At 38.0% G+C, this 26,646-nt stretch overlaps 1 protein-coding gene and 1 long non-coding RNA gene across 49 annotated transcripts in view; both read right to left on the minus strand.

Annotated features, from left to right (window-relative positions):
- Positions 1-26,646, minus strand: part of ST18 (ST18, C2H2C-type zinc finger) — a 306,347-nt gene that overhangs the window by 94,392 nt on the left and 185,309 nt on the right. For 12 of the 47 annotated variants that reach the window (XM_025393485.1, XM_025393530.1, XM_025393488.1 and 9 more), the window contains 6 exons: positions 25,266-25,311; positions 16,877-17,032; positions 16,017-16,124; positions 12,595-12,750; positions 9,067-9,121; positions 6,959-6,989 (listed from right to left, as the gene is read on the minus strand). In XM_025393485.1, the coding sequence (XP_025249270.1) occupies positions 6,959-6,989; positions 9,067-9,121 (86 nt within the window). In that variant the 5' untranslated portion in view covers positions 12,595-12,750; positions 16,017-16,124; positions 16,877-17,032; positions 25,266-25,311. Of the gene's footprint in view, positions 1-4,475; positions 4,691-6,958; positions 6,990-9,066; positions 9,155-12,590; positions 12,751-16,016; positions 16,125-16,876; positions 17,033-20,332; positions 20,374-25,265; positions 25,312-26,646 lie in introns of all 47 variants that reach the window. The other 35 variants (XM_025393495.1, XM_025393497.1, XM_025393527.1 and 32 more) reach the window with 12 other exon arrangements.
- Positions 1-26,646, minus strand: part of LOC112630361 — a 236,596-nt gene that overhangs the window by 24,707 nt on the left and 185,243 nt on the right. Inside the window, exons 4-6 of one of the 2 annotated variants that reach the window (XR_003120853.1) lie at positions 25,266-25,311; positions 9,067-9,121; positions 6,959-6,989 (exon numbers count right to left, since the gene is read on the minus strand). This is a non-coding gene — a long non-coding RNA (uncharacterized LOC112630361). Of the gene's footprint in view, positions 1-6,958; positions 6,990-9,066; positions 9,122-23,759; positions 25,312-26,646 lie in introns of those variants that run through there. The other variant, XR_003120855.1, reaches the window with a different exon arrangement.

Raw genomic sequence — 26,646 nt, forward strand, 5'->3', positions numbered from 1 at the left:
AGATTTAAAGTACACCTTAGACAAGTTGGGGAGTGCTCTGTCCTGTGTGATCACCATTTTATATATATACATATATACACACACACACTATGCTTTATTACAGTGTGTTGGTTGGTATAATCACGGTTATATATATTATGTACTATGTAATTTATGTAATATATACATTTTATTACATACATGTGATAAAAACTGGAAAAACCTTAACTATTTAGTCCTTTGTGGTTAGGGCACTATGAAGGAAGAGGATTCCACTTTTAGTCCATTTGTAAATGACTATTACAGGCCTCAGGTGTAGGTTAAGTGACTCACACCTCCCATACTGCAAAATCAGCCTTGGAAGTACAAGGCCCTTGATAGGTCATCGCTTGGGAGATGGCATTTCAAAAGAAAAAACAAATAAAATGGATGTATATTTGAGTCATTCCTAGATATTTTAACATCTACTTAAAAATCACATAATTATCTTCTAGGAAACAATTTAGAAGGAAATGGTAGTGGTCTGCTTTTTTAAAATTTTTTTTTAAATTTTGATTTTATTTGTATTTTATTTTATTGTATTTCCTAGATTGCACAATCTAGGCTCACTGCAACCTCCACCTCCTGGGTTCAAGCAATTCTCCTGCTTCAGCTTCCCGAGTAGATGGGATCACAGGTGCGTGCCACCACCCCTGGCTAATTTTCATATTTTTAGTAGAGACAGGGTTTCGCTATGTTGGCCAAGCTGGTCTCAAACTCCTAACCTCAAGTGTTCCACCTGCCTTAGTCTCCCAAAGTGCTGGGATTACAGGGATGAGCCACCATGCCCGGCCAGCAGTCTCTTTATAATTAGCAGTGCAGGGAATTATGAAGATGTGGCAGGGTTTGTCGGAAGGTTAGGATACTTTTCAGCTTGATATATTAATTTATTGATAAAATTTAAATTAATAGTCCCCCCAAGTATGGATGGTAAAGTGGCATGCAGCAGCCTGCAGTGGCAGCAGACAATATCCCGCGGCTGCAGGGGGTGCGGGCTCTGGACTGGAGACAGGACCTGAGTCCTGTCTCTGGTTCAGTCGCTTCCCTGTCACAGGCCAGGTATAAAGCACTTAACTTCCATGAACTCAGCACATACGAGTAAATGCAAGTAATGTCATTTGTCCTGACGACTTTACGGGCTTGCCCTATGGCTCCAACCAGATGCTGTGCACATTGTTCCAACAAATCATTCAGTGCGTACCTGTTGAGGCCCACTCAATACACCTTCAGCGCTAAATGCTAGAATAGGCTATGCAAATACATAAACATACAAGAGCATTAGAGTTCATCAGCTTTTCTTGTTAAACTACAAACTCTCTTTTGTTTTTATTCTTATTGAAAGCTTCCCCAATATATTTTAAGACACTTTTCTGCCCTAGTAAGAACAGTACAGTAAACAAAAAATAATCTCTGCAATGATTCTGTTGGTGTGAGACCTCCAGCCTCATGTTCCACACGGAGCCCCTCCATCACACAGAGGCACGGACAAGACCGATGCCGGGGTGACTGAACCCTACAGACAACTCCCCCACACCCTGGAGGGACACTTCTCCCTTCTAAATTAATCCTTATCATCAGCTTCTTGGGTGATCAGTCTCGAGTCCCTCTCAAAGTGGCTTATAGGTAAAAAGGGTTTTCTTGAAGGCGTTAGTTTCTTGGATTCTAATGTTCAGGTCTGTCCTAGTATTGAAAAAGATACATTGCCAACATGATATAGTAGTTACGCTATTAAATCTCTAAAACATTCATTGAGCCCCACATTTGGAAATAATACCACAAAAAGGAAAGAAGAGAGTTTCTCCCTTACTTTCTCTAACCTCATGATTAAAATGATTAATTTCCTTTTGCCTGGCTGATGGACTTATGGAACACTTAACTATTAGAAATCAGGATCAGTTCACTTTTTTCTTTAGTTGTCACCTCCAGAAATCTTTATGTAATAAGTTCCAATAAAATTATGACCACTAAAGGAAACTGAATTCTAAAAAAAACTTCCAAAATATTAAAGTATTTATTACTGATATAAAGACTATAGTGAATGAAATAAGATAAAAGAAAAACTAGAAAGCCATCTAGATCTGTAATGCATAACAATTTTCACATACTCATGAAATGTTATCGTTAAATCTATAACTAGGCCAGGCATGGTGGCTCACACCTATAGTCCCGGCACTTTGGGAGGCCAAGGCAAGAAGATTACTTGAGCTCGAGAGTTTGATGGAGACCAGGCTGAGCAACATAGTGAGAACCTCATCTGTACAGAAATAAACAAAATTAGCCGGGTGTGGTGGCGCATGCCTGTAGTTCCAGCTACTCCAAAGACTGAGGTCGAAGGATTGCCCGAGCCCAGGAGGTTAAGGCTCCAATGAGCCAAGGTCACGCTACTGTACTCCAGCCTGGGTGACAGAGTGAGATCCTGTCTCAAAATAAATAAATAAAATAAACCTATAATTTATTGATTAGAGAGCTCATAAAATATTTAACATTTTAAAACTTAGAGGAAAATGCCAAATGATAGGATTTTATATAAAGTAAGAAATTATGTAAAATAAAACAAAGAGAGAAACTTAAATTAAAACTTTCATTACCAAACTTAAGCTGACAAATTGGTACACAGCAAAAAGACCATGAATGGACAGAGAGATTTGACTCTAATATACTTAAGAGGCCTGAATTCATTTGTCTCTCTAAGTAGTCACATACAAAAGTCATTTCAGGGGCTAGAATATATTTTCCTAATTAGAGGAAGGGGGCTGGACTGGTGTAAAAACACTTTGCCAATGCAAGAGACAATTACCAATACTAGTAGATGCAATAGCATGAGGTTCAGACTAAGGATAATAGTAATAAAAGAAAAGCGCAGAGATAATTCAATGGTCATGATTTAGAAAGACACAGGAGAGCCTTCTCGACACCACCTGTAACCTGAATCGTGTTAGAGGAAAGACTGGAAATGCTAATAAGGAATATGATTAAAGGTGGGCCTGTGGTTATAAATTGCTTTTTTAATGGTGAAGATAGTAGCTGACATAGAGTATAATAAGAAGATGAGAATGTCAGTATCAATTTTATTAGTGCCATGAACAATATACAGTATATTTAAATTAGCTTCATTTGTATTAGTACTTTTGTAAGTAGTCGCCCTAGAAGCAATAACATGTCCAATGCATTCTAAAAAGAAGAACCAAATAAAGTTGCCAGTGTTCTCTACAAAATAGCCATAACTTTTACGCTGGGGAAAACATGCCACATTTCCTAAGATATTCAGAATTCAGGCACACAGTTGTGCTGGATCACAACAAACCTGTGGAAAAAATTGGAAGAGGAATTGCAGGAAATGGACAAAAATTTAAAAGATGCTAAAAATATAAGCTTCCATATGAATCAGTACTTTTCCCCCAAGATTTACATAGAATAATAATTAAAATCTATGTCTGGGTCAACTTAAACTACTTAAGAAACAACTTGGGGCCGGGTGCGGTGGCTCATGCCTGTAATCCCAGCACTTTGGGAGGCCGAGGCAGGTGGATCCCAAGGTCAGGAAATTGAGACTTTCCTGGCTCACACAGTGAAACCCTGTCTCTACTAAAAATACAAAAAATTAGCCGGGCGTGGTGGCACACGCCTGTAGTCCCAGCTACTCCAGGGGCTGAGGCAGGAGAATAGCTTGAACCTAGGAGGCGGAAGTTGCAGTGAACCGAGATTGCTCCACTGCAGTCCAGCCTGGGCAACACGGTGAGGCTCCACCAAAACCAAAAAGAAACAACTTGGGACCTTGTCTGTCTAAGCACGGTCATTCTGTTGAACAGAAATGATTATAAAATTTCAAATAATCACTTAGTGATTTTTATAAGCTGGATCTCGTTAAAGAAAAATAGGTGAATTAATGATGTTTATAAATTTTCCCAACAATTATCATCAGCTTTCTGAGTTACTCTAATAACAAATTAGTTAAAATGAAATATCTGGCAAAAAATAATCTTTAGAGAATTAGGAAAATAGAAACATTATTATCTTAAACTACATTATTTGTCCAAATTTAAGAAAACTAGGCTGTTTGAAAGATAAACCATAAGGGTTAAAAATATAGACTGTGAGAAATTTGTTGCTTACATCGCTTTTTGGTTTCTACTCTAAACAGTATTAATTGTGTGTGAGAGAAAGACTAGTCTGGTGGGTGAGAAGCTGGCCTTTGAGTCCGAAGTCTGGATTGCCTAACAGCTGTGTAGCCTTGGGTTATTTCCCTAAATTATTTATTTTCACTTTATTCATCTGAAAATTGAAATATCAGAGTTTCTGCCTTATAAGGTTATCGGGAAGATTAAGTGAGATAATAGAGGTTAAGAAAGCCCAAGAGTGTCTGGCATAGGACCCCAATAAATATTAGTTTATTGGCTGGGTGCAGTGGCTCATGCCTGTAATCCCAGCACTTTGGGAGGCCAAGATGGGCAGATCACCTGAGATCAGGAGTTTGAGACCAGTCTGATCAACATGGAGAAACCCCGTCTCTACTAAAAATACAAAATTAGCCCAGCATGGTGGCGCACGCCTGTAATCCCAGCTACTCTAGAGACTGAGGCAGGAGAATCACTTGAACCCGGGAGGTGGAGGTTGTGGTGAACCGAGATCGTGCCATTGCACTCCAGCTTGGGCAACAAGAGCAAAACTCCATCTCAATATATATATACACACACATATATAATTATTATTAATGCTACTGACATGCTCAAACAGTAATTTCTATTTCTCCACATAGAGCACAGTAAACATTTCTTCCCACAAATTTGCTTCTCTCTGCTAATACCTAACTTTTTATCTATGAATTATATTTTTCTTCTTAGGTCAATGTACACACATTAATTCCTTAAAGATTATCTTGTATAAAAGTTGCCTTCAAGAAACATCACTAAAATTAAGGCCTTTTTTTTCTCCAAATGGCTTGATTCCTTTAAAAGGCTCTGGTGTCCCTCACCATGTAAGTGGCCTCATGTCCACGGGCACCCTGATTCTACAACAAGAACCAAGAAACCACTCCAGGGACTGCAAACATGTCCCCCACTTGGAGCACTGGGTCATTTTAAACTTCTCTTGAACATTCTACAGGGGATATAAATAAAGCCTCCAGAAAGATAAGAATTTTAAATAAGAGCAAATTCTAAAGGCAATAATTTAAATGACCAAGGTTATTCAACAGTTTAATCCTGTCCAAATGTAGGGGTATACTATATGTCCTGTTCTTATCAAAATACTTTCAAAATCAAAATTCTTAAGCTGGGTGCAGTGGCTCACTCCTGTTAATCCCAGAGCTTTGGGAAGCCGAGGTGGGAGGAACGCTTGAGCCCAGGAGTTTGAGACCAGCCTAGGCAACATAGCAAGACACTGTCTCTACTAAAAATATAAAAATTAGCCAGGTGTGGTGGCACATACCTGTACTCCCAGCTACTCAAGAGGCTGAGGCAGGAGGATTGCCTGAGCCCAGGAGTTTGAGGTTGCAGTGAACCATGATCGCACCACTGCACTCCAGCCTGAGAGACTGAGACCGTTTGAGACCACGTCTCAAAAAAATAAATAGATAAAAACAAAATAAAATTCATAAGACAAAATTGATTACACAGGTAGGGCCATGGATTCCCTACTGAAAAACTCCACAGAGAAGAGCATCTGCATGAATTCTAACAGACAAGTGTTTTGCTACATAAATGAACCAACGCTATGACAGAGATCATAAGCCACATGGAAGCAACAGTGACAGCCTGTGTTTTAGGGGAATCACAAGCTCAGTTGCCTGGAGAAAGAACTGTGTAAATTACATACCTTACAAAGTTTAAGTGTATTAGACACTGTTACACATCCTCCATTTTTCAAACATTTCCCTGAGGAACAAATACAGACCACTGCTGTTTCTGGAAAGGTGGACTAAATAGTGGATTTGGGACTTCCTAGGTTGTCAATAGCACATGTAGATAAATATACAGAGCAATTATCTTGTTCCTGACAGAAAATGTGTCATCTGCATGTGTTTCTTCCTAAAAAAACATACTTTCTTTTGACTACACCTTGACAAAGACACTGAAAGAAAATCTAATTAGAATTTATCCTGGAAAACATGTTAGGGTAGAATTTTCACAATATTGTCTAGGTGTAGTAGCAACAATATCTGTGATGAAAATGCATGAACCTACTCAAAAAAACTATTGGTCACACTATGTTCCCATGTTTAGGTTAAAAAATTAGTTACCCGATGGAATCTTCTAGTTATTATTATTATTATTATTATTATTATTTTGAGATGGAGTCTCACTCTGTCACCCAGGCTGGAGTGCAGTGGTATGATCTCAGCTCACTGCAACCTCCACTTCCCAGGTTCAAGCAATTCTCCTGCCTCAGCCTCCTGAGTCGCTGGGACTACAGGTTCATGCTGCCATGCCCGGCTAATTTTTTGTACTTTAGTACTATCGGGGTTTCACCGTGTTGCCCAGGCTGGTCTCAAACTCCTGAGCTCCGGAAATCTGCTCACCTCGGCCTGAAATCTTCTAATTATTTAATGTAAGAAGTGGATAACTTAGGATCTGGGTTATCCACCAGTCAGGTTCATGGATAACAGCTCAGCTCTTCCCTGACCATCAGTGTGAAATCCAACCGCATGCAAGGTGTGCACAAAGGGAGCACACGCTTGATGAAGAAAAGTGGGCTACCACTCACATCACAGCAAAACGTTGTTTTGTTATGTCATTAATACAATAGATTGAGTTGTTCAGGATCAAGTATTAGTACAGTTATTCTCCTCTGCCTTGCTGGTGCATACACAGCGTCTGGATGGAAAAAGCCCTTTCGCCAATTCCTTCTGTTAAAACAAGTATTCTGAGGCTTCAGAAGTACAAATTATTCAAATAATCAAAGCCCATTAATGTGAAAAAAAGTAATACAGGGCAAATCTTACCTGAGCTCCTGGATTAGCGAATCCATTGGCACTGTTGACAAAAAAAGAAGAAAAAGAAGACTCAATCAGTTGATAATTTTCAAAACTGTATAATGGAAACTTTTCACCCACCTAGAGGTAACGACCAACAAGTTTCTCGCTGGGTGGGTTTATCTTTTCTTGCTCTGGTTCTTTGGAGATGAGAGGACAGATGGATGTGGCCCAGAATAGGCAGACTGTGGGTTGAGTACCTTGGGTGACCCTGGGGCCTGGTAATCATAGATTGGATTTTCCAGGTACCTGTCCTTAAAGATTCATTGAAAATTCACAGGAGCACAAATGACTCAGATTATTTTTTAAATACATTTTATTTTTAGTGGAAAATTATTCAAAAGGAATCTCAAGATTATATTTTTATTAATATTAACACATATTCAAGTAAAACTGGTAAAACTTTACTAAATAAATATGTCCCATGCTTTTACTCGTAAACTTCCTCCATATAGAAAGGGGAGGATGAGCTTCAGCCATGTTAATATCACCAACCTTTTAAAAATGAAGAACTTACAGGAAAAACAGCTTTGATTTTTCTGACTGAAATGATGGGAACTAAAGAAGTTCATGTTTATAAATACCTGCCTACACAAGGATAAGCAGCATATTGAGAGAGACAACAGGTGGTTTTAAAGATTACTCATGCCTCACGAGAAACAGTTGTTTCATTTCTAGAAGAACATTTTGGCTCTATTAAGGGTGTTCATGCCTGTGCCAGAGGAATTTAAAGTCCAAAAGGAATTGCAAATTTAAAAAAACCCACATTTTAAAAGTATGACAGAGTACTGTGCTTTTAGAAGTCAAAAGAAGAAATTCAAATAATCCAAATACACACCCTAGCATGCTGATATTTATGGCAGGCATAAACTTATTCCAAATAACGGGTCAAATTGCTCTTCTTAAGCTGGTATCCTATTGAGAAGTTTGCTCCATAAAAAAGCTATTGTTTAGAAATACTACATTCCAAATATTAGGATATATAATGTGGTTACTTTAAAAGTAATATAAAGTAAGACTGGAAAATAATACAGTATAAAATTTCTGTTTAGGTAGAAAAAAGTCTCATGAGCACAGCATTATTCTGCATTTTGGTTACCATGGTTAATTATAAGCATGGTTATATTTTAACTGAAAACAATTATCCTTGAATTTATTAAAAATTTTGGGATTCTGGACTTTGCTCAAAGAGGAATTAACTACCTTGACTACATATACAAATATACAGATAATGAAAGCATTCCATTTGATCAGCCACTGTCAACTGTACATCTCAACACCCTTCTAAAGAGCTGCAGGGTTACGGCTTTGCCGCAGCTCTTCCTCTGTGAGGTGGACTCCAAGGAGGGTGGGGTGGGGTGGGTAGGGAACAGCTATCCGAGTGTTTTAAGAGGCTGTGGTGAACCTAGAGTTTTCCACTTAGAATTAAGGGTCACAAAAATATAGCCAATTATAATAAAATTTATTTTCCTTAAGGGGTATTATTGCCAGTCAATCCTGTTTTCCAGATGTTTAGATCATCAAGGGCCTGTTTATATTTCAATATTACATTACCATCTGTTGGTTACAAAAAGAGAGGGATAACCAGCAAGTTAAACCTTCCAAACATCAGAGCTGCTGGAAATTCCCAGCAGAGACAGTCAAAAAACAAACACCATCATTTTACTTGAACTGAGTTTAGGTTGGGAACCACTAAACCAGATAACATAAAAATCAAAACCTGCTTTGGCAATAAACTAATCATTCTGTCTTTTCCTTTGGCCATTAATTTGAAGTTTTCCATGAAACATCCTTCACTTGCTGAACCTTATGCTGTTTTGCGTGATGTTCAAATCCACTCATGATTGCATTTTGTAAAAATTAGCATCATATATCATTTGGACTTTTCTGAATTCTTTAACTCCTAGTTCATAATATTTTGCCTCTCCATGCCAAGAGCCAGTATCCTGGCTTGATTTGAAAAAAGAAGCCCCGAGGAAGTTGTATCATTCTGACTGCACATGAGGGACTGAGCACTGGAACTCTCATATTTCATGGTGTGGTAGGCATAGTGTCATAGAACCTGCTTGCTAACTCACCCTCAGTTCCTTTAGAGCGAGTATGCAGCGTTTTATCTTCAGCCTCTGCATCCATCTATAACATGAACACAAAGTCCTAAGGTCATTCCTTTGACATTGACCAAAATATGAAAACATGTAATTAGAAGTTCTGAAGGTCATTATGAAAAACAGTAGCCTTCCATGCTCTTGACTCACAGCCCGGCTCTATAGTACATAACTGTGACTCCCCCCACACACCACCAGCTTTGGAAATACATCCACAGTTGCTGGAAACCAGAGAGAACAGCGACAAGAGGGCAGATGTCCTTGTCCACAAGTGTTTGAAGTGACTCAAACACTTCTGGCATTACAAAGATGGAAAAAGGCTCGTCTCATTAACAGTGGCTGTGAAGGAGACGAAACCTCACATGTCAAACCAAAAGATTTCAGACCAATTTACTAAAATCTAAGTCCTTTCTTCCGAATACATATCTCTTTCTAAGCTTGGGAACAAAATGATTCCTTGTGTAAAAAAGCACCATGAAGACAAACCCCTGAAATGCCCCCAGAAAATACCATTAGAAATTTTGATTATCAACAATGACATACGTTTACTCTTATAATTTCAGAATAAATGCCAGTTATAATCATTCAAAGGTATAAGGAAGGTGAAATTTGAGTGATATATATGTCAGTGTCAAATTCCCCAAAACATCATTACTAAATATTTTAAATGTCATCAAATCAATTATCAAAGGGATGCAAAGACTTTAAAAGCCTGTTGTTTTCAGACTCTGACCTTGATACACTCATCCATTTCACTAGAATCCGCTAATCATCTCTTAGTTTAATTCACTTCTGCACATTATCAGAAGGAATTCTTAAACGTAAATAAGTTGCTTTGCTTGTTGAAAATCAGAGGCAGGCAGAAGGTGTGCTCAGTGGCTCCCATCCTTAAATCCTGACACTAGCTCCGATGCGGTGTGACTGCAATGGTAATGGGAGCTGCATTTCTGCTCTCAGAGGCTGAGTTGTGATTGAAGGCACTGACCTGCCATAGACTTATAATAGGGGAGCAGGTGTGGCAATGATGGACTTTAATTTCCTTTAATAAACCTTTTATGTGCCACACTTTTACTGCCATTCGACGCTCTCCAAGGTCCTGCACATAATAGGTTCATTACTTTTGATTACTATAGTCTATTGAGACAAACAACTCCAGAACACACTATATATTATGTTCAGTTAAACCAATATAGACTATTTATCCATTGTGCATTTTTTCACCTGCAACACTACAGACAAAATTAACGACAGCTCTCGTAAGCTAAAACTATTAAAACCACCAGAACTCTTTTGTCATCATTTCATAATAAACACCACACCAATCGTTGAACTGCTTTTTAAACTAGCAAACAAAAAGTGTTCACTGCCTTTGCTGAACGGCAGTTGCTATGGTCTAAATAAAATGGTCCATTGTTATGAATACTTTAAAACTACAAAATAAGAGAAAACGACAATGAAACACGGGTGATTTTTTTCCTGTCGATTTTCCTTCTTTTCAAGCCATATGAGTTTATGACAGATGTGACACTGCCTAAGATGAAAATGGCTTGGTTTACTCAGGATAGTAAGCACTGCGTTGTGAAATCCCCCTCTGCCCGTGAGTATCTCTGTTGCATACAAAGTGGCTCAACTCTAGCGAACGCCCCTCCATGTGCTAAATGAATAACTAGATGACAAGAGATCAGTAGCATGTGAGGGTTAAAATAATGAAAACCAACACATATTTCTGAGGAAGCCACTTCTATGTGTGAGCCTCCACAAAGCAACACCAATCTATTGTTATCTTGCCACGTGGATGCTATTAACTCACCCTAACCCTCTGAAGAATTACCCAGAAGGCAAGGATGAACTCCGTGAGTTTCTTTAGCAAAACTAAACATAACCCGCAAAGACTGCCAGTGGACACAAATCAAAATTTCAGAAGCACACTTAAGTGCAATCTTCTTTAGACCGGCTTTAAGCTGAATTCTATTTTGCAATTCAGCTACCCAAGGGCCTGGTTGCCTTGTCACCACTCCAGGCAGCCGCTCCCCACTAAAGTCATTGGAAAGGATACATAAATATTCATGGACCTCCCTTTGACTGTGCTTGGAATGCTGGTCTCATAATTGTGTTCTGTTTGAGCTATTGTCCTCTTGTTGGTCTAGGATATAGATATCCTCTACAAACATATTTAAAAACTGAGAACTCATTCATAGAACTAAGTTTTCAAATTTAACTTGTGGGTCAAGTTGCAGGAGTGAAATGGATCAAGGCCATAATATACAACTCAACTGTTTCACTTGCTTTCTCTTCTTCACACGTAAAAAACAAAAGTTACTACATTGTGTCTACTCAAGTCTGGGGGTCATTGGGAAATAAGAACATAAGAAACCCAAGGCGTATGTGTTTTTCAGTGTGGAGAGTTTATTGCTCAGGAGATAGTGCTTTCTTCTCATAAATCTCAATTCAAAAATAGGTTTTGGTTTCTAGAACCTTGTCTATGGGAGTAGATATTTTAAGTATTCTTCATTTGGATTATTCTCATGGATCCCAATAAATTGCCAATGGAAAGGTTTAAGTTTTGTAAAATCAGGCCTCATGTTCAATGAGTTCCTTGTCCAAGTAATGGATCATTAGAAGTGGAAAAAGATTTCTACTTCAGTGTGTGTGTTCAGGCCCCTGGGATGGGGTGGAGGTAGATTATCATTCTTTCAAAGTCTTCCAGAATTAGAGATGAGGCACATGATTATGGTGTGATTCAAGAAATCAACCTAATTTGTACTGCAGTCTTGAAAATTACACTTCATATTGGGAACTTTGTTTTCTTCTCCCTGGAAAAGAAGACTTGATCGTCTTTACTGCTTAAGCCCCGATACTACTGACAAGATTGTAATTAATTCTGTAAAACCTAACGAGTCATTTCTTTTCTCAAAACAGATGTTTTATTTTTTAAAAAAGCTGTCCCTTTCCAAATTTCTCAGGGCATTTATATACTTCATTCTCATATACCTCATTATAGATGAAAACCGACAGAAGATATATTCTGAAATTCCTATAATGGGTACTTCCTGGCTTTGAGAATCTACTTCTCGATAGGAGTAAGAACAGTAAGGGTAAACTCTGCCACTCTTATTTTCCCTAACTTGAAACTACTTTAAGAAAAAAGTTCAGTTTAAATGATAACTATCAACTTATTATGTACAATAGTTACATAACAAGGAGAAAAAAGTGGTTCTTGCTCAGTCTCTAATTCTTAATAATGCCATGAAAAAACATTTTGAAAAGGGCTTAATGTTCCAGTTTTCTGGGGAGAGAGGTGAATGCAAGGTGAAATGGCAATAGGAAAAGACATGTATAAAATAAAGAGGCCAAAAAGCAAAACTTGGAGGAAAACATGCAAGAGCTAACAATGGAAATAAGCAGGCATACAATGAGGAAGAAAAATGACCAGAAAATGGAATTGAACTCTTTAGTTGAGTTTGGAAAGCTCTCATTTAATTTCTTTATGTACTTACAAACCTATAAACAGATGTATAAAGTGATTTCCTAGTACTTGTACTTGACGTCTTTTCTTACTGGAGTTTACATCAGGGGCAATAAGCAGGTCTCTTCCACATCGCCCCAGTGCACAGATCTGGTACCTTCTTTTGGACTGAAGAGGAAGTCCTGGAATTGCTGTTTTGTGGGAGGGAAGAAATTCAAGGAGCAGGACATAGAATTCATAAACTCCATTTTGCTTTCATTCACACAAGCCAATTACTGACATGTGTGGAGGTTTTATTTCCCTTAGATTTTATTTTTCACTTAAAATTCTGTTTTAACCTAATGACAAATAAAACAAAAACGCAAAGCAAAACCCAGCTGTCCAAGTAAAAATTTAATTACTTATTAAAAAACACTGTCTAGTTAGATAGATATATCATGCAGGTAGCTACTCTTTGCTTTTTTTTTTTTTTTTTGAGATGAGATTTTGCTCTTTTTGCCCAGGCTGGAGTACAATGGCATGATCTCATCTCGGCTCACTGTAACCTCACCTCTGCCTCCAGGGTTCAAGTGATTCTCCTGCCTCAGCCTCCCAAGTAGCTGGGATTGCAGGCTTGTGTCACCAAGCCTGACTAATTTTTTTTTTTTTTTTTTAGTAGAGACTGGGTTTCACTATAGTGGTCAGGTTGGCCTTGAACTCCTGACCTCAGGTGATCCACCTGCCTTGGCCTCCCAAAGTGCTGGGATTACAGGGATGAGCCACCACACCCGGCTGCCACTCTTAATTTAAGAAGTCCATCATACACATTCAACTTGCAGTAAGCTCCCTTTTGAACCAGATTTTGCTCTGCTCATCTCCTGAGATTTTTGACCTGGCAGTGCGGCTCCATCGCTGTTTCACATTGCTCTTGTGAGATGTCGTTTCAATCTGGGGACTCACAGCAATGGTGGGAGGAAGATCTGTGACTGCTGAGAAGAGCAGCTGGGGTCCTTTCCATGAGGAACGCTTTATCTACAGTGGACGCTTCCTTTTCAAAAAACAAGTGTTTAAAAAAAATGGTGAAGAAAAACTCAGGAAGTTGGAAATGGCTAGGCCCAGAAAACCAAACAACTAGATGACGCCAGCATCTTGGACTGAAACTTGGCCAAATTGAAGAACAAAGAATCTTCCACTGAGTGCCCTTTCTTTTGATGATTCTGGCATCATTTTGTTTTAAACATAGCTTTGGGGCAGCTCACAATGGGAGCAAAGATGTTTACCTGTCACACAGCAGAAATCATGGGAAAAATGAGCTGCAGTACTAAAAGGATGCTAGTTGACTTGTGGAGAGGAATACTAAGAATGTTTAAGTATGTTTTTTCTCTGTTCTTCCCTTCCTCTTATTTTTCTAGTTTTGTTTTCATACATTTATTAGTAACTCAGGAAGAATAGGAACAAATTCAGAAAGTAAACTTTAAAAAAAATTAAATTCTAACAAACCCATATCTTTTTTATGCCACCTGTGATGACATATTTATAATTTTCAGAACTTTTCATCTTTTATTTGCACACTATTCTTGATTTCAATGCTCTGTTCTCATATACCTCTTATTGTACTGTCTTTGGTTCTATACAGAGAGCTGAAGAATCGAAGGATGTGTGCACTTTGGATTTATGATCTTTCTCCTTGTCTCCCCTAATCGCTCCTACCCCTGTAAATACCAAACTCAAAGGAAAACCTAGATTCAGTCCGCTGTCATTTTAAGTACAGTTTTCTGGGAAGCAGATCTTCCTGAGGGCCATGTGTAGGCACATTCCCCTCAGAGGAGATGATTTTCAAAGGAAATTTCCTAGAGCTTAGGATGCACTGCCTTAAATGCACTGCCTTAGGCTGGGTGCGGTGGCTCACGCCTGTAATCCCAGCACTTTGGGAGGCCGAGGCGGGTGGATCACGAGGCCAGGAGATCGAGACCATCCTGGCTAACACGGTGAAACTAAAAATTTAGCCAGGCGTGGTGGCGGGCACCTGTAGTCCCAGCTACTTGGGAGGCTGAGGCAGGAGAATGGCGTGAACTCGGGAGGTGGAGCTAGCAGTGCGCTGAGATGGCGCCACTGCACTTCAGCCTGGGCGACAGAGTAAGACTCTGTCTCAAAAAAAAAAAAAAAAAAAAAAAAGAAATGCACTGCCGTAAAGAAATCTGAGACCTGAAACAAGCTTGGGTAGCATCATAAGGTGAATGGTTGGTTTTCATTCTCCCTGATTTCTGAGTTGTCACTGCTGGTGTAGACTTCATCCTGCAACTTTATGCAACTGGCAATGCTGAATATAAACCAAAGCCATGTGTTGGTGTCTTTTTGCCAAACGACTCCAGCAAATAGTCCTATTATTCCCTTAGGTAACCAACTTGTGCCAAGGATTTCTATTAGTTACCGTACCACGGCCTCAGAGTCACAGCTTTGTGACATTAGGGGACAATCTCCAGCTTTATGTTTTAGAAGACGGTTTGTTTTTTGATATTTTTAATATGCCCAGTTTAAAGATAACTCGGGGCAAGTAACACACTAAAAGGGCCTTTAAAATTTTTTTCTTGCTGATATTTTGAGATGCATCTGTTGCAAAATATGTCAATGTTAGAAATCAAGCTCCTTCATATAGGGATAGATCATTTGAAATAGATTTCTCTCAAGAATAATCCAATTCCGGCCGGGCGCGGTGGCTCAAGCCTGTAATCCCAGCACTTTGGGAGGCCGAGACGGGCGGATCACGAGGTCAGGAGATCGAGACTATCCTGGCTAACACAGTGAAACCCCGTCTCTACTAAAAAATACAAAAAAAAAAAAACTTAGCCGGGCGAGGTGGCAGGCGCCTGTAGTCCCAGCTACTCGGGAGGCTGAGGCGGGAGAATGGCGTGAACCCGGGAGGCGGAGCTTGCAGTGAGCTGAGATCCGGCCACTGCACTCCAGCCTGGGTGACAGAGCGAGACTCCGTCTCAAAAAAAAAAAAAAAAAAAAAAAAAAAGAATAATCCAATTCCTTACTTTTTAGTGTTTGCATAAATTCACTCCAGAAGTCATCCACAGTACTTTTTAAAACATTGTGCTTTTAAAAATCTCGCTTATTTACTCTTAATCCATAAACAAACTAATTTCTAACACAAATGAATGTAAACTGGATTTCGAAAAACATTTTAACATAGAAACTTTCTTTAAAGGCAAACATGTGTGAACAAATAACACATACCAATCAATATGAAAAGGGCTGTAGGCTCAGAGGACTTTGCCTATTTAATATTTTAAAATATTAAATAGCTGTGCTTCTGAAAAAAATCACAATTCTAAATTCAGCACTAACAATAAATTTGTAAGCAAATCCACAGAGAAAGATCTGTTGTAGAGGAGAGCTTTCATATAAATTCTTTGATTGAATTCACTTTCTTTCAACGTGTTCTACTTTTTAATAACTAAAAATGTCGCCTTACCTCTCTTTTTCTCCAGGTAACTTGTATGCCAACTCAGTTTGCCCTGCTGTGTCAGGGGTACTAAATAAATGACTTTGTCTGATTTAGTGATAAATCCTGAAATTCATTCTATTGAGATAAGAAATCAAACAAGAAAAATATATCAGGCTGGACGAATAAATAGAAGAGCAGCAATAAACACTTAAGTGAACAATCAACAAAGTGTTGACACTTATCTATAGTTTGGTTGTACTAGAGTACAAATAGAATGACAATTCTTATACTATGTATCAATGGGAAAAATTGTTTTTTATTTTTTAAGGTAAGCCAAATTTATTTTTGTCTTTATTACCAAACTATCTATCTATCTATCCATCTACTTACCTCTGTATTACTTCTTCAATTTAGTTGGGAAGTTCGATAAGAGGGACTCTCAATGATCATTACAATTGTTTTTATTTTTAACCACCAAAATAAAAAGTTTAGAAAAGATTTGGAATGTACTATACTCAAGCGGTCACAAAAGGCAGATCCAAAATGTATTCGTTTGTTACTTAGGGTTCTTTTTAAAGAGACCATCATAACATGATACTAATCCTTTTGCTAATGCTTTAACTTTTTGTCCAATGAAATGATTTGCCCTTCGTTTACTCTGTGTTCAGTCATCATACACAGAGCTGCCTCACCTCTATTTGGTCCTGGGGATGAGCACAGAATCAGTTTTCATCAGGCCATTTGGCCCTTGAGAGAAAACTTTGAAATTCAGTGTGGTGCACTCAACGTACTACAGGAACCAATTTATACAAATACCATGTATATCCATGCACATTTAAAATGTTTATGTCTGGCAGTTCTGATGTTTTAAAACACAAGCCACCAACCTTCCTTGCAGAAGATTTCTGCCGTCCTGCCTTCTCTACCCTTTGCAGTATATCAAAGTGCTCAGCTTTTTAATCATAGATTTCTGTATTTCTTGTAGGATTTGACCAGACATTAAGTAGATGCTTCTTCAACTCAAGTCAGCAACTATATAGTTCCTGTGGAAAAATGGAGACAAAATTCTCAAGTGATAGAGCAGATTACTGCACATGATGTGAGAATTGAAAAGTAGCACAGGAGCTTGGGAATTCTTAGTTCATGTTTGATTGCAACTAAAAAAAAAAAAATGGCTTTCTCTCCAAATGTTTTTGGCCTATTCTATTGCACCCTCAGTTCAGAAAGAGTTCTGAAGCTTTCCACCTGCTTATTCCCCTTTGTTTGCCATACACTAACCTAAAACAAAAGATCCTGGAAAACAGTCACACTGGCAAACAAAGCTCTTTCCAAATCCTGAAAGTAATGGCTTTTTGTCTAATACCCTATCGTGTTATGTATTTATTAGCAATACATTTTCCATTTATTTTCTCAAAGATTGCCAATAAAGAACTGAATCACATAAGGGAGTAGCTGTAAAGCCTCTGAGTTCCCTAATGTCAAACTCATTAGCATTCGAATAAGCACACAGCAGCACATCATCTGCACAATTGCAATTTTTTACTACTTTTAATAGCATTTCTCAAAGGGCTCATTTTCAACTTTCTTCAGTGGTTAGTTGGTTCTCAGGGGAAAAGTAGCTTCCTGACGCTCACAGCTTCCACTCAACAGCCCGGCCGTTTGCTGTCAGATGCATCAGCCCTCTGCCCTAACCCCATCTGCCGTGGCTCCCCTCCCTGGGGAAGAGAGTGAAGGCAGCACAGCTGAGATCGGCTTGGAGAAGTACACAGAGGGCACTGACAAAATATAAGTTTAGAAATATGATTTGACACAATAGAGCTCATGAAGTCTAAGCACACCAAAATACAAATGGGAACGAGGAGCCCTGCAGAGGCTCTCCATCCATGTGTCTATCATTAATAACTCCACCCACCTGCTGTTTGGAAGCACACCCTTGGCAGATACCAAAAGGAATCTGCCACTGACATCGGATCCCTCTAGCCCCAGCATGTGCACTGTTAGATCAAGGAGATACCTTTAAAAAACCATTTGTCTTAACTGCCATACTTTTTTGAGTTTGATCTTAAGTATGTTATGAGAGTTAAGGCCTTACCAAAATATTCATGCAGTATACATATTTTTGAAGGCAGTTAACCTAAGACTTAGAATCTTGATCAAGCTCTCAGAACTTGTAACAGTTAGTTTCAGCCCCCGCCTGCTTAGATGAATACTTCTGCATTGAAACTCATTTTTTAATGAAAAAGGAATCTTAAAAAAGGAAACAATATGACAAGCAAGGTGTTAGTAACCTAATGGGCTACCCAATTCTTAAGTGTGCTCTCTGATGATGACATGGCTTCGCTTGTTAAATGAAGTCATCACGAAGGACTACATTTGTCCACTTTACTATCTGCCAATAATTAGGGACTCTCAGTCCTTTACGGCTGCTTAATGGGTGAGTACTACTTCTGAGAAAGACAATTCTTTAAACCTGTGCTACAAGGTAATGAGTCTGGTGTGTTACTTTCTTCAAAAATAGAGTATATCAGATTATATTTTTTCAGGTAGAATGAATGACCTAAACTGATGATGATATACATGTTAATTGTATCCCCAAAGTAGACAATCATAGATTTATTTATGGGTCCTTGGCCAGGTGTGGTGGCTCACACCTGTAATCCCAGCACTTTGGGAGGCCGAGGCAGGTGGATCACATGAGGCCAGGAGTTCGAGACCAGCCTGGCCAACATGGTGAAACCCCGTCTCTATGAAAAATACAAAAATTAGCCAAGTGCACACCTGTAATCCCAGCTACTTGAGAGGCTGAGACACAAGAATCACTTGAGCCCAGGAGGCAGAGGTTGCAGTGAGCCAAGATCGCACCGCTATACTCCATCCTGAGCAACAGAGTGAGACTCTGTCTCAAAAAAAAAAAAAAAATTTACTTACGGTTCCAAAGGATGTAATTTTTTTTAAGTCCTCAGAACTAAAGTCAAAGGGAAAACTTTGTTGAAACAGCAAATGAGTTTAATATGAAATGTATGTAGCACTCATAGCCTTGTACTATAGTAACTAATACAAGGTCATCAGCATCACCAATTTCATTTTGGAACTTGCATACCACGGGAACCAGACCATTCTGTGGTTCTGATATAAACCACAGCATCCTCTCAGAAGTTCAGAATGTTGATACAGACTCCAAAGACCACTCTGAGATTTGGTTTTTTTTAAATAAGTAAATATAAAAATTTTAGCACATTTACCTTAGTATTGCTATCCCTTGAGGCCATATCTTCACAATTTACAATAGATTGAGCTCTTGATCGCTCTTCTAACGTTAATATCTTCACCAATTATTTGTTAGTTGGAATGATGAAAAAGAGGGGATTAACCTTGCCTGGCTCAGTTTTTTGAATGTTAAGACAAGTTCTTTACAGTTCCAAGTTTCTAGCTTTAGTTTTATATTAGTCAGTATGATACTTTATGTTATAGTCAAGTTTGTATAACCCATATTGCTCCATTAAATTTCTAATGAAAACTTAAACCCTTTATTTTGGAGTTCCTAATCAATCAGCTGCAGAACTGGTATTTTCAACATAGCAAGAGATTATATATTTAGAAGTTGATGAACAAAAATTATGTAAGCCTTTTCCACTTTATATTTATGCCATCAAAAATGACTTTCTTCTGCCTAGCTTTCCAGGTTGATATTAGGGCATATGCTTCGTTGGCTGGAGCAAATGAAGATAAGCACTAAATTTCATTTAAGATGTTTAGGCAAAGACAAACACTCTTTGTTGGCCATAAACTTCATTTTTACCACCAGCCCAGAATTAGGCCCCTGATCACAGCAGGAGTAGAAACAAGAGCTTCAGCAACACTGGAATCACTCTGCAGGATAAACAGCTCCCATGGCAAAGTGGGTCAATGGTATCTCGCTTACTTTTAGGGAGGATGTCTCAGATTTTAAATCGTTGCATATTCAACAAGATGAATTATTTGATATTAGCAAACAGACTACTTTTCTTGATCACCTTTTAACATTTTTTGCCTCCCCGAGTGATTGCTGTAAATATACACACAAAACTTCTTATTATTCAGTATAGCTTGTCATTTTAAAAGAATAAAATTTGTCAATGCACACAATTTCTGTGGATTAATTTAAATGATTTTTACCAGTTTGCCCAGCTTTTTGAAATCTCTGCCTTAAGAACCTTTCAAAGAATTTTCAGTACAGGGAATGCTATAGCAACTCTCATAGGCTCTCAGAAAAACGCAATTTTTGCTTTTGCAGATTGTTAAAGTCAGAGCATCACAATAACTTCCGGTTCTCACTGTGATAGATATGATGTAATTGCACTTACACTAGTACACATAACAGTGTTTGTATTTGTCCTTCCAGTCCCTGTAAAAATAAAACATAGATCTCTTCTCCTTAAGCTCTGAAGCAATTCCAATAACTTATGCAAGACCTATATTTCTCTCTGCAAGATGATTTAACTTTCACCTGATTTAAGTAACAAAATAGCCCTCAAAGATACTTAAAGCCTTGCTGTAATTAACATAACTGCATTTAGATGCCATTCATGACTGATAATTCTAACACCTTGTGGGAAAAAAAAGTTGCATGCTGTAAACATTATAAACATATTCAAATAAGCTTAACACAATCTGCCATGCTTATTTCTGCCTAGATCATGGACCAGCGAAATGGTTAATGCAAATGGATTTATAATTTGCTTTGGGGGGCCAGTTTCTTCTCCTTATTTATTAGCCCAGCTGATGGGGCAGATTTGATGAGGCACTTCTGGAATAATTGAGTCATCACACAAAGAAGGCTGCTAGCATTCAGAGTGGTTTTATCAGCAGCAAGCAGGCCTGATTACTGACAATTACACTCTGATCCGGTGATGGAGGAGAAAGAGCCAACGAGTGGGAAATGTCCGTGTTTCTATCCAGGAATAATTTCTACATTCATTTTACATGCTAAGTGTTTCCTATCTCTGCATAATAAACTGTAAACAGGAATAGATGGCACAATGTCCCTTAATATTTCCTGGTAATGAAGACACAAATGTACAGTGAGTGCTGATAAATATAGATGAAACATAAGCTATTCTCCCAGTCTGTATTGTTACCTTTAAAACAAATGCATTTTTGTGGTAAAAGCATAATCATAGCTAATGCAAAAAAATGACAGAAGATTGAAACTGTCCTTGTAACTACATAGAAACTTTGTAAAAGTCCTGTTAATCACTGCTGCTTTAAAGGCTGGCCAGCTGAAGGTGAGATACTAGAAACCACATCATTTTGTTTCTCAACAGTCAACTGTGAAGAACTCCTTGGGTTAGATGCAGCAAAGGACAGAGCAACAGTGACCTCCATTAACACTCAGAGAGAGCACATCTCCATGCTAAACTGAGAAAACAATGAAGCTGGCACAAGGCGACATCTTCACTAGCATGGATTTCAATTTCCCTTCCATCAGGCCTTTCAACAAAACGTTGACCATGAATAGTAAAGTTAGATCTAAGATTGCTTGATTCGTCAAGCAGAGCAATGCATTGCTGTCTTTGGGGTGGCATTTTTAACCACTTGTTTACAAGGTTTATTAACAAAATACTATGAGCAAAAAACGCATCTCACAGAGATGCTGGATTAAACTAGCTTTCCCTGTAACCCAGAATCTACTTGGAAACACCTAGAGAAAGGAAATGTTCACACTTCTTAATGTGCTTCCGTAGATTTTAGTGGGAAAATTTTAATTTTCTGTAATATTAAGTTTCCTCTTTTAAAAAACCAATCAGGTACAAAGCTCCACATAATGAACCTGCCTGGGTCTGTTTGCTTAATCTTTTCTCTAAAGCCTCTTCCTGGCTTCCAAAGAAATAAAAGTTATTCTCTGTTTTCCTGTGGTAACTATGGAAACTCTGTTTTATTAAACTAACCACTTAACTTCAAGGCTTGTGTTGCAACTAAATGTGCTATTTTCAGTAAATCTATACTAAACAACCTGATAATGTCAAAACATTTTTAATAAAGTTCAAAGAGCACTTGTTGATTCACAAATAAAGCTTTTTATTATGTAAAGGGAATTTTCTCTATTTAAGCTATTTCATTATATAGATTATTACACAATGTACTTGATAGCTTTAGACATTTTCCATTTTCCTTATCTATCTTTAAGAGGTTCTTTAGAATTTTTTCAAAAATTCTGCTATTTTTCCCAACAGTAACTGTTTGTTTTTCATAAAATCTTCCTCATATTTTGTACATTTGAATTAAGATAAAATATAGTTATTTATCTTTATTATCTGACTATGAAATATGGAATGGGAGAATATACTGAAATTTGCAAAGCAAATGACACAACTCAATTGTGGAGGTCAATGGGGCACTGGATTTTTGCAGAATGATCCTTGGATTTTATTCTCACTACAGTGTTTAATTTAATACAGATTTTTTAAAAATATGAGTATTATTCTCCTAAGAATTTACTCATTATTTGTTCAGTACACACATATTGAGAAGAAATCTACAGATTGCCATGCTAGACAGTGGGCATAAAAGGATACGTAAAGCACAATTCTTGTTCTCAAGAGTTCAAACTAGGAAGTTGAATATTCTGATATTATGTGCAAGGTATTATTACAGAGGGAGGCAGAAGGAACAATGGGAACACAGACTTAGACCAGACTGGAAAAGCTTCCAGAAGATGATGATTCCTGAAAAATTCATCCCTAGAGAGATTCAGAGAACTATGACTAGGATAAAGCAATGTCCCCAAAGACCAATTGAAAGGACACCAGTGGTTGAAATTGTTCTTGGCTTTGTTAAATAATGAATTAAAGCCATATTTTTATATAGTTACAAGAGGGTCAGAGACTTGATGGTCAAATTAGATACCTAAAATGAAATGTTTTGAATTTGATGATTTCATTTCTACGTTTCAAAGGAACTTTTTCCTTTAGCGTCAGAACTGCAAGATCTGTCTGCTGAAATGTGATTTGTCATTCATATTGTGGTTGACAGCATCACCCAGAATTCTGTATTCCAATAGTGTTTTGATGGCACTCTCATCTTGATGACGATGTTCTGCCTGATATTAGCTTGTCTAGGTCCAGTTTCCCTTCCCTGGGCTGGTGGGTTCATGGAAGCAAAGGGCTCTATTGTTGACCTTTTGATGTAACATAATTTTGTGGCCATAATAGGTGCTCAATACACTATTATTGAATTGAATTGAAATAAGTGAAAAATAACACTTTTCAGATGCTTGAGATAATTGTTAATTGGATTTCAATACAAAACAACCCAGACATTTTAGCATCTGGAATAGTATAGATTTTATCTGTTTGATTGCCATGCCAGTTAAGAAGAATTTACAATTTCTTCTTCTTTTATGTTGAAAACATCAGCTCCCAACATGCAAAGGAGAGCAAGTGTGAAGTGTAATAGATTTTATGGTCAGATTTTTTCAAATATCTACTTTTATCTCATTTACGTGAAAAGTTATGGCTTATGATTTAAATGGATCCTTTTGCAGGAATAAAAGTTAAATGTAAAATAGAAATAATAGTCATATTTTTCCAGATTTGGAAAGAAAACTATATAGGAAGATCTTCAACTCATTTAAACTATAACACAGTCCCTAGTTCTTAGACTTCACTTTTCTCACTTATAGTTTCCAGACTGGCCTGACTATTGTGCACCTACATTTATTTTAAGCAATGTATGTTCATATATTCATACTGATGACTTTTGTATGGGAGAGAAAATGGCACTCACCGTAAGTAAAGACAAAATCAATTTATTTTTTTAATCAAAATGATGAGGCAACACAGTATTTTCTAAATAAATACACCTCACCTTTACCAAACTCACAGAGTGATAGGCATTCTTGTGAGAATTTGTATGTGCTTTCTTACTTAGTCATCTTAGCATGTCTATGGTGAAGTATTATTGATGTTACATATGAGAAAAGGGAAGGAAATTGAGCTCACCACCTTACCCGGGGTTCACACAGGTAGAAAGAGGTAGAACCAGGATTCACATGGCCACCATCTGCTTTCAAGCACTAGGCTCGGCATTCTTTGACTGTCAGGTCTCTGCAGCAGAGACCTGGCCTTCTGTCCCTCAATGTTCCATTCCACTCAGCCATGCTCAGGTAAACGTGGACTCACTAGAAAGTCCAATAAAGCGTGTACTCATTTGTACCTTGGGTGACACAGGTATTGCATTTACAAATATATCATATAAAGAATTTCTGGGGAAGGAGGGTGTCACAAAGTAGAAAACAGAACTCTCTGAGTTGGCAATAACCATCATTCTAATTGACAAAATCAATATTCCAATTCTTACAGACTACCAATCTTAGCCTCTCAAGAACATTTTCTCTTTACTCAAATACAGGAATTTACTTATAGGATTTAGATTGCCAGCTGCAAAACATGTCCCATCTATTGGGGGCTTATTTTATGTATTAGTTTTCTATTGCTGCTGTAACAAATTTTTACAAATTTGATGGCTTAAAAAGGCAGAAAGGTGTTATCTTATAGTTTTAGAGGTCCAAAGTCTGGTATGGTCTCACCAGACTAAAACCAAGTTCAGCTACACTCCATTCTGGAGGTTCCAAGGGAGAATGCATTTCCTCGCTCATTGGGCTGTTGGTGGAATCCAGTTCCTTGCTGTCGTAGGACTGAGTTCCCTGTTTTCTTGAGGAGAGCCATTCCCAGCTTCCATAGCCCACTCCTTTTTCGGTGAATGGCCTGCTTCCTCCATTTTCAATGCCAGCAATGCTGGGTAATGTTGAGTCCCACTCACATCTCATCTCCCCAGCTCATTCCTTGGCCTTTTTCTGAAGGACCATGTGATTAGTTGGCCTTTTTTAGATAAACAGGATAATCTCAAAGGTCTTCATTACATCACATCCCTTTTGTCATGCAAGATAACATATTCACAGATTTCCGGGATTTCATGGATATTTTGGGGGGAGGGTACCTTATCCTGTCTACCACATTTTTAATCATACATGTTAATTCTGAATGTCTTACATATTAATGCCCCTAATATCAGACATATGAAGTCATGAATCAGGATGAGCAGCTATAAACACTCCTCAAAAATCTATATGAATATAACCCAAATTACCATGAGGATACCAACAATAACCAAAGCAAGCATCTTTTCTGGTCCTCTAAAATGAAGTTCCTTAACTTCTCAGGTTTTTGATGGATGTTGAAAAGTTGGAGATTCTTTTTCTTTGGGGGAAAAGTTTATTTTTAAATAGATTTTACTTACCTTCCCTAAAAGCTACTGGATCTGAACTGGAGAGTTTCCATCACTCCTGAGGAAAAGCATCGGAGGAGGAAAAATGGAAAGAAAAACAAAAAGAAAACATAATTAAATGGCATTTATCTACAGCTTATTAACTGTATAAAACAATCCTTTCAAGTAATTTCCATGCTGACTATTAGAATATGGGTTAAGGTATTACCGATCTTCAATAGTTAAACAATATTCATTTGAAAGAACTCTGCCTTAATGAGAAAAACAGGTGTCTACTGTTATCAGAAAATGCTTTTTAGATTTGAGGCCTTTTGTTCATAAGTACATTTGAGAACCTTTTCTAGGGACACACCTGAGAGTGAAAGTGAATTATCAATGACAGTCTTTTCTGGAAAAAAAAAAAAAAAAAGAATCAGTGGTTTAACACTAATTTCTAATCAGATCCTACAGAAAGGAACAGCCCGCACGGCAGCTGTACTTTTCCCAGGGTTAATTACCTTTCACTGCTCTCTACTAATGAGTCAGCTGTTCCTGTCATTGCACACTACACTGGTTCATCTGGAACTCTAGCTGTGGACAAACACAGGAGTGACAGTCCCATTTACATACGGGGTGGGGGCATGTTGTGTAAAGACTTCAAAAGGATGTTTTAAAAAATCCTTTAATTCTCATGTGTCTCCACGCTAAAAATATTTTTACAAAGAAGGTTGTACTTGGTCAGCTACTGTTCTTCCTCCCAGATCCCTGGGTTCACCACTAGTAGATATAAAATAGTGCCGAACCCTTGGAAAGAGGCGAACTTCACCATCTCCACAGAAAGCTTTGTCTCACTGATGCCTTGACACCAGAACAATCACCCTATAGGATGGAAGGATAGCCTCAAAAGTTTGCAACTTCTACCACTAGTAAAAAGACTTCTGGAAAAATTCATACTGCAGAAAATTAGATTCAAGGTAAAAAACAACCTAAGAGAAAAAGATCCCCAAAATATCTTAGCATTGCTTGTACATGAAAAGTGAATTAGAAAATTGCAAGTTCCACAAAAAAAAAAAGTTGGACTTGAAAGCTATGTTTTGACCTAATATGTCTAGATCGCTGTGGGAAATTATATATATGTATGTGTATGTGTGTATATATATACAATTTATTACCCAGATAATAGCTCTTTCATATAGTGGCTCTGCTTTCCATCCCATAATGCAGACACAGTGGGCCCTTATATATTTTTTATCGTGGCAACCAGAAGTTTAAGCATCACTTAAACTTACCTCCTTTTAATTCCAGAGGTAACTGAGAGGGATGTCCAAACAGTAAGCATACACTGAGTTCCACTTTCCTAGCTTCCAGAATGCCTCTGAGTAAAGGATACCCTCTCACTGGTAAGTTCCTCACT

This window comes from Theropithecus gelada, chromosome 8 (assembly GCF_003255815.1).
Source record: "Theropithecus gelada isolate Dixy chromosome 8, Tgel_1.0, whole genome shotgun sequence".
Classification (NCBI taxonomy): Eukaryota; Metazoa; Chordata; class Mammalia; order Primates; family Cercopithecidae; genus Theropithecus; species Theropithecus gelada.